At 35.9% G+C, this 9,279-nt stretch overlaps 1 protein-coding gene across 3 annotated transcripts in view; it reads right to left on the bottom strand.

The window, feature by feature from the left end:
* Window positions 1-7,873: 7,873 nt before the first annotated feature.
* The window catches only part of LOC106459233 (tetratricopeptide repeat protein 38-like), a 57,219-nt gene continuing 55,813 nt past the window's right edge, over window positions 7,874-9,279 (bottom strand). Inside the window, exons 9-10 of one of the 3 annotated variants that reach the window (XM_022385680.1) lie at window positions 8,945-9,018; window positions 7,874-8,171 (exon numbers count right to left, since the gene is read on the bottom strand). In XM_022385680.1, the coding sequence (XP_022241388.1) occupies window positions 8,949-9,018 (70 nt within the window). In that variant the 3' untranslated portion in view covers window positions 7,874-8,171; window positions 8,945-8,948. The remainder of the gene's footprint in view (window positions 8,172-8,944; window positions 9,019-9,279) is intronic. The other 2 variants (XM_022385679.1, XM_013918836.2) reach the window with 2 other exon arrangements.

The following is a 9,279-nucleotide window of genomic DNA, read 5'->3' as shown; positions in this document are numbered from 1 at the left end:
CGTGTAGCTTGACGCGAAAATTCAAAACAAACAAACAAACAAACAAGTAATCTATATTTCAATCTTATAAACTATATGATTTTCGCTTATGTACGCTTAATAAATTTTAAAATGTAACTCAACAAGTCCATTATATATTTTACTAAGAAAAAGACATTAAATGAAATATATAACAAAATAATTAGGAAAAACCATAGCAGAAAATCTGTGAAAAGATAACATAACAGGTTAGAATAAGACTAAGAAAAAAATTGAACAAATCATTAATTGTAGTTATGTAGTGAGAACCGAATGAAGATCTTGGGTTCGAGACGGGTACTACCTAGAACTGTTCCCATTTTAAGCTGTGTGTGCATTATAAGACAATCAGTTATAGTTTTCGATTAAGAGTAGCCTATCTTTACAGTTCGTTTTCCAAATTAGGGAAGGACATTTCGATTGTGTGCACAAGGTGAAAATGTAAACAAATATTCAGAAGAGATACACTGTTACCATTTAAAACGTATTGTGGCTGGGCGTGGCCTGGTGATTAGTGTGCCTGTGAGATTGATTCAGTTTATTAAAACAAAAAATACATTATGGATAAAATTAAAGATTTGGAGAGGTAAAGTTTTATCGATTTTGATTAAATTAAGAAACCGATATTTTTATTGGCACCTTTCCCTGATGTTAAAATAAGTAAAGCATTATTGTGAATGGCGAGCCCGACCAAACGTTCGGGTAATAACATGTCAGACCTCAGCAAGTGCGAGACTCCTCACAGCAGACATACTTCTGAGTCACTGGAGGCACTACATGAAATCTAGAGGACATCAGAATGTTAAACAAACTTGTTCTAATGTTCTACAGTACCTCTTGGTTCCATTCAAGTTGAAACATTTAGCATATCATGTGAATATTATGCCCCGTGTGACACCCAAAAGAAAAGTCGATATAAAATAAGGTAAATACTGAATTGTTGGTTCTCCTTTACACAGAGCAGCTCTGGTTTTCGTTGGTCCACGTCTCAAGACAGATAAATCTTACTTTTTTAATAGTTGTTGTCATTGACTATTTCACCAAATAGGCCGAGGCTTATTCATTGATCAATACATCTGCTCAGTTCGTGACTGATGTAACGCTGGGTAGCCCAGTTCTGAGCACCTCGGTTCAGGGACCTAACTTTTACAGTCGACTGCTCTCAGAGTTGTGTGTAAAGGGTTAGGAGGGGTGAAAACACGAAATTCACCTTATTCCCCCAGTCTGATGACCTAGGGAAAGAGTGAAAAACTATGAAGCACATGTCCAATAATTTTGTTAGCCTGAACTGAACAGACTGAGATGAATACTTACCCTACACCATGATGACATACCATGCAATAGAACAGATAGGTTGCTCACTGAATCTACTTACGTTTGGTCAAGAGGTTTTTAGCCAAGATGATGCCATGTATGGCCCATCACCTAAACTGGACTTCCCACAGTTTCAGCAAGAATACATGGTGTGGTTGATGTCTGCAGTTGTTAATGCACAGGAAAGGCCATGATATCTCAGGAATAGTGGTATGACAAAACAGTGAAGGAATAGTTACATCAATACTTGGTATGTAGTAGCAACACAAAAGCACCTTGCTGGATTAGACCTCATCTTGTAATCCAAATAGTCCATCTCTTAACATTTCAGAAAGGACATTTCAAACATGTCAATCAAATACATCTGTATATGACAAATGAATTTCTGTCTTATCCCACTAAGAAAATATGGACGAGGAGGTAGGGGCTGAGGGCAATTATTTGGCTTTTCCTAATGAGTTAGATTGGTAAACGTTGGATATAGAGGCAACTTTCCGCTCTGATGATCCTCAGAACTACCAATGTAGACCTACCACCTGATATGTTTAACCCACAGTTTAGCTAAAATTGTCAGTCAGAGAGAGTGCAAAATGAAAGGCCTTCATAGCCTTTGCTTTTAGAGCCATTGAGTAGTAATGAAGGTATAATGTATGAGCTATATTTTAGAACTACTGCTTGATTACATCAAGCTAAAATGACAGGTAGTCACAATATTGCTGAATAAGATAAAGTGGTAATCCTGGCTTTACCAGCTATCTGATATGCTACACTGTATGAATTCCACTTGACTATCAATAGTGCCCCCCCCCCCCAGTGGCACTGCGTTATGTCCGTGGACTTACAATGCTAGAAACCAGGTTTCGATACCTGTGGTGGGCAGAGCACAGATAGCTCATTGTGTATTTATGTGCTTAACTTCAAACAAATAAACAAACTATCAATAGTTAAGACAGTCATTCGTTCAATCAACTAAAATTCAAAGGCAGTAGCATTACTTGCTTTCTAAACTATTGGATAATAATGTGTGATAGAATGTATGAATTAGATTTCACAACACTACTGCTTAGTTAACACACTTTGGACAGCTTGATACAGTTTATATGATGACTGATGCATTTACAGGTTGCACAATGTAAAATGAAAACACAATCTAAAGGAATTTTTGGCTCTTGCTTTCTGAGATACGAAATGATTATCTCCAAGTGAAAGACCTTCATAGTCCTTGCTTTTAGAGATATGGAGTTGTACACTGCTTTTGAGAGAAAACACATTTTCACCTGTGTTTTTGTAAGTGATACAACATTATACATGAGAAAAAAACCTTTAACTGAGGATTTTCAGTAAAAATAGTGGAGGATATTTTAGTTTTTTAGAATTGTAATATATTTATGGCAAGATGAAATTATCAGTAGTACATTAAATTCATTGACAGTAACTTAAATATCATAACAAAAATAAATTTGGTGTACCCAGTGTTTTATTTGGTGATGAAACATTTTCCATCATTCAGATTCAAAAGATTTGAGAATTACACAATTTCCTAAGTATTTCTTAATTTTGTTTCAGTAAAAGGACCAGTCATGACGTGCATGCTGCAACAGTAGAAGGGAGCACGAAAAGTGGCAATCCTGAAGCGACTTGTAACTGAGGGAAAGTCCCCAAGTAAAGACAATGGATTGGTGGTTGTTTACAATGGTCAAGAGAAAAGAGTAGTTATACCAAATCTGAGTCAGTGTACACGTGTAGGGACCACATTTCTGAATATGTGCAGCCCTTTGTCTGTAGCTGTAGCACAATTAACTGAGTATTGATTACGTGGAGGCCTGTGGATGGACCCATTCAAAGGCAATTGGGGATACACGTTATACAGGTTGTGTTTCATATAATACACAGGTGAATGCCACGGAAGTGTGGCTTAATCAACGGTTTCTTGAATGTAATTTTACCGCTGATTAATAGTTTTAACCATCAGGTTATGAAACCCTTCAACCTACACACCTTGCTAAACTCTTAAGCACTTATATATCACTAACCTGGCGTTATCACTCTCTACCTTTGGTACTTAAGGTCACGTTATGGACCACGCTGGCTATCGTGTTCTTCAAAATTTGTCACAGAACGTTATCAGTAGCAATCTACGAAGTAAGGGACTTCTTGTAAGGCAAAAAAGTTGAACTTCTCATTGGACTAGACATGACCGACTTTGTTATATCATGAAGCTATAAATGATAGAACTTGGAATTAACTTACTGTATCTTCAAAATATCTGGAAGCTTTTAGTAAACAGTACAATTCTGTAGCATACAATAAAACAGCATGTTTAATAAAGTGCTTATGCTAAAAACAGTATAGTTTGTTGTACACAATAAAATATAATCTATTATAAATCTGTGAATGTATGTCTGTTTGTTTGTTTGTCTTTTTATTTGTTTATTCCCAATACAAATCGATATGGACCACTCTACAAATGTCAAAATAGGTTCATTAGGACTAACTTTTCATCCAGAATGTTATGAACACATTGGATTTCACTTTCGAGGCCATCTGATTTCGCAAGGATACAAAATAAGGCAAAACTGGTGAAAATGACAGTCTTCATCGTCAAAAATTAGTGAAATCACTATGAAAATCAATTTCAAACATACTACAACTGCCCAAACATGTTCAGTTTGCATAACAGCTATTCATCACCTTGCTCAATTTCAGAATGTTAGAAGTTTCTAGAATGTTCAGAGTCATCTCCAAACAAAATTTCCCTTCCACTGATTTGAATTACTGTCACAACTGATTTCAAAACTTCTAGAAGATTCTAGAGATCTCACCATACTACTTGAATGTAGCAATTCAAGCTACTGATTTCAAGACTTCTTGAAGATTCTAGAAATCTCTCCATACTACTTGAATGTCACAATGCAGGCTATATAAGACCTGTATTCAATTTTCCGTTTCAGATTCGATATTAAACTTCCAGCAATGATTGTTCAATAAGTGTTACTGCTGTAAACCAGTATTATACGAAACTCCACCTCAAGATGGGACCAAAGAAACGAAAACAATATTGGCAGAAGCTCTACAAAAGCTTGCAGAGTTCGAGAAACAAGGGTCAAGAGACAGCTGAAGGAACATCAATCTCGCATCAGTGCACAAGCCTCCAGACAGGCACATAGCAGGCAGTAGGAAACAGAAGAGCAGCGTCAGGCCTGCCTCAGTTCTCAGGCCTCCAGACAGGCACATAGCAGGCAGCGGGAAACAAAAGAGCAGCGCCACACCATTTCAGTTCTCTGGCCTCAAGACAAGCAAGGAGCAGGCTGCAGGAAACAGAAGTGCAGCATCAGGCCCGCCTCAGTGCTGATGCCACAAGGCATGCAAGGGGCAGGTTACAGGAAACAGAAAGGCAGCATCAGGCTTACCTGAGTGCTCAGGCCTCCAAACAAAAAAGGAGCAGACTGAAGGAAACAGAAGAACAGCATCAGGCTCACTTCACTGCTGATGTCACTAGGCATTCAAAAACCAGACAACTAGAGTCTGCTGAGGCAAAGGGCATCACTATTTACTGTGGCCAATATGCTAAATGCTTTATTCATTTACTCAGCTGACATTGACTATTTTTCTATAAATGCAGTCAAAATTGGTTCCATTTCATAACCATGCCAACATTGTGTAGCAGAGAAGTGGAAACGTGAAACACCATCAAGGTGTTGTTCCAATGGTAAAGTTAGCTCAACTCTACTAGCCAAGCCACCACAACCATTGAAAATGCTGCTCCTAGGTGACACACCAGATACAAAACATTTCCTAAAGATGATCAGAGCATACAACTCAGCATTTCAAATGACATCTTTTGGAGCCAACATCGTCCCCGAAAGGGTATTTATGCCAACATTTAAAGTACACGGACAAATCTACCATCTATCACTCCAACTGCATGCAGAAGAACATCCACAGTTTCTATAACTCTATTTTGTACTATTATGTACAAAGCTTTAAATATGCACTTGAAAGTGCTCCTACTTTGGACTACCGGATAGTGATAAATGCTGATAAACTACCATATGGAGAACATTGTGGTTGATTCAATGAGCCAACTTGCAATGAGGTTGCCTTGGTCATGAATGGCCTGGAACATGGAAAAAGAGACATTGTCTTAAAACTTCGAGATAACACCATAAAGAGGATAAATGAGACACATAGATTTTATGATGCCCTTCAGTATCCGCTTATATGTGTGCATGGAGAAGATGGACACCACTTTGTAATTCCACAAGCTCAAGGAACAAAAACTGTGTCATGTATCGATTTCTATGCCTACAACTTCATGATTCGAAATAATTACTTCAGCCATTTGTAACGTTGTCAATATCCGTTCCAACAGTATGCTGTTGATATGTATGCAAAGGTGGAGATGGAAAGGTTGATGTACAGAAAACATACCAACAAGAATTGTGTGTTGACTCCTACAATCATCTTAGAGATAGCATCAACAAAGATGAAGATAGAGGCAGAGGCATTAGTCAGCTGTGCATTCTCCCATTCACTTTCACAGGAAGCTCAAGGTACATGCATGACTAAACTCAAAATGTCATGACCTATGTCAGAAGTTATGGAATGCCAGATCTCTTCATCACTTTCACCTGCAATCCTTCTTGGAAAGAGGTGAATGATGAGCTTTTCCCAGGACAGTCTGCGAAGGACTGACAAGATTTGTTGGCCAGAGTTTTTCGACAAAAAGTATCCCGGGCAACTGATAAAAAAGACCCAAACTGGTGAAGATGGATATCCTCTCTACAGAAGGAGAAAGCCTGAAGATGGAGAATTTACAGCCACAATAAAAATGAGATATGGTCAGGATGTTGACAATGACAATTTATGGATAGTGCCTTATTGTTCCCTGTTGTCAAAGACCTGTGATGCACACATCAATGTTGAGTTTCGTAACCCAGTCAATCAAATATGTGTGCAAGTATGTCAACAGGGGATCTGACGCTCCTATGTATTCACATCAAGACCAGAACACAAATGATGAAGTAACTCAGTTCCAACTGGGAAGGTGCATTAGTAGCAATGAAGCATTTTGGCACATTTTGGGATTTCCAATTCACGAGCGACATCCCACCTAGAAAATGGACAGAGAGTCTACTTCATTGAAGAAAATGCTTTGCAACAAGCAATGGCTCCAAACACTGACTGGATTCTTCAACCTGTGTCTATAAGATCCCTTTGCACACTCATTACTTTATTCTGGGGTCTCGTCTTTTTACACTTGGAATAACAACAAATGGATTAGGAGAAAAAGAGGTACTCCTGTAGATTGTCATCCTGGGGTTTTAAAGGTGAAGCCTTGGCAATAGTCAATATTGTTCATCCCAGCCAGCAAGAGTGTTTTTACCTTCGTATGCTGCTTCATGACGTGAAAGGTCTGACATCCTTTGAAGATTTGTGTATTGTCCAAGGTCAGCTCGGTGCCACCTATAGAGAAGCGTGTTTGAAGCGAGGCATTCTTGAAGACGATGCACAGTGGAAGTCCACTCTGACAGAAGAAACAGTTTCACAATCACCAGCCAACCTCAAAATTTGTTTGCTGTTTTGCTGCAAGTTTGTGGTGTTTCAAATCCAGTTGCCCTGTGGGAAAATCACAGAGAAGATCTGTCAGAAGGCTCAACTACTAAATCCCAATATAGAAGTTAGCTACAATGATACCATTTTTAACTTGGCACTTATTGCCATTGAGGCAAAGTGTTCTCTCTCGGAGGAAAAGAGCTTCCATCATTTGGCCTTCCTGAAGTTCAACACAATCAGGATGACAACCTCAATCGTGACGTTCTGCATGAGACCACTCGTGATATTCAAGCTCTTAACCAAGAAGTTTCAGTTAACAGCATAATAGCATGTTGAATGGTACTCTGTACAAGTATGTGGCACGTGCACTTTGGTCCACTCCTATACTTATATGCTTAAGTAAGGAATGTTGGATTTACATTTATGATATACAATCTCAAGGAAGTTAGTCAGGTAGCTGACCCAGTAAAAGTGACCATCCATTTTTTCAGGAATGCAAGTTCATATTCTTTGAGTTATAACATAGATTGGTCATTTGTACCTTACATTGTGTGCACTCTTATTATCTTGTTTTCAAAAAACTTCTTATTTAGAGGAATTTAGAGCTATTCTGTAATAAATATCTTGTTGAATCTCCAGTTATTTAGAGAACCTATCATAGTTTGACTTGAATATACGACAAAGCAAACAAAACAATTTTCTATTTGAAAGATCAAGATTATATCGGAATTTACTAATAGATAAAATTCTTCTTTGCTATGAACTAATAATCACACCGAATATGTTAGGAGCCTGTAACTGTAGATATGATTTGTTCTTAAAACATAACATGATTAAAAAAAAACTGAAGCATTGCAGAAGATGTGGTATCTTAAACAGTGTTTAAATGTTGTTATATAAAAATTACATACAGGCCATGGAAAAATATTTATTAAGAGTGTAAATGATAAATAGGATAATTTATCAAACAGGATAATTATATCAAAATATATAAAAATCTTTATTTAAGTTGATTACAATATCTGTTTAAACATAAATGCATTACAAATTTAAGTGTATATCTATCTAAATGTTACATTCAGTTTATGTATAAACATATTTGAATGGCTATGTCTAGTATATATTCTTATTTCACGATTATTTATTTCATAAAAGTTGCTTGCTGATTGAACTAACCAAGATATTAGAATTCTCATGACAGATGCAAAGCCAAAACTCTTGCCATAAGACGATCTGTCATAGGTGAACCTTCTTTTAAAGCTTTTCGTTCATACAAAAGGCTCCTAAAATAAAAGTAATCAATGCTTGTAATATTTTATTGTTACATATATTTAATGGTTCTTAACACCACAAAACAAACATCCACATTATAGTACATTGAAATCAGAACGATAAAATTAGTCCAAGACAAATATTACTTTGTTTTGATTAGAAAAGGATATATCTAACAAGGTTAACTGTATGCTAATAGCTCCTTGTTAAAACTGCCATAAGAGTTTTATACATTAGATATAAAACAAATTAATACATTCTTTTTTACAAATTTCATGCTTGCTTTAGGTAATTACCTTCTTGTAATAATATAATAAAATTACTACTAGCTAAAGCTTAAGCCTAAAATCATTCATATTATAATTTTATCAAAGTCAAACTGATGTGCATATTCTTTCTGCAAACTGATTTTTTTTATGAAGAGTGTTAGAGTGTATAGCAAAGCAATATGTAATATAAAATCACAGTACAGTATTTCGATTTAAATTTTAACAGAAATTCCTGATCCAGTGCATTAAGATGAAGTAGCATAAAAAATCGGCATGGATCTCAGTAAATGATGCTTCATTTATATCAATGTTTAAATTGTTTCTGTGCTCATAAACTAATTAACAATGTTTTATATAATAAAATTAATTGAATCAGAGTTTCTTTGGATCAAAGTTATGTCCAATGATAGCTTTATAAAAACTAAAACTGTACTCTACCACATACATTTTCAACTTTGATACAAAAGATAAATCAACATCAATATATTTACATAAAACAAGAATTAATCACTTACTGAGCTAGACTATGATGATGGCTGTTAGAAGACTTAAGGGTAGCATGTATGAGAAGTAGGTTAAACACATCACGCTATTAGAAAGAAAAAATATATGTCTTACATATATATTATTGAAAAACAAAATGTACTCACAAATGCATACTTTATATATTTCTAAAACATTTGTCACTAGAAAAAAGTTTTATGAAAATTACAAAATAATTTTTCAATCATTCTTTTTATGATTGAAATAACTACTAATTCAACTCTTCCATAACTAGTAATAATTATAGGTGCCTTGCAAATGCATTCACCTTACCAATAATGCCACATTTTGATGAAATACAAATAAT

Source organism: Limulus polyphemus, unplaced genomic scaffold (assembly GCF_000517525.1).
Source record: "Limulus polyphemus unplaced genomic scaffold, Limulus_polyphemus-2.1.2 Scaffold579, whole genome shotgun sequence".
Lineage (NCBI taxonomy): Eukaryota > Metazoa > Arthropoda > Merostomata > Xiphosura > Limulidae > Limulus > Limulus polyphemus.
The sequence above is the reverse complement of the archived record's forward strand: the minus strand, read 5'-3'. Positions and strand labels throughout refer to the sequence as shown.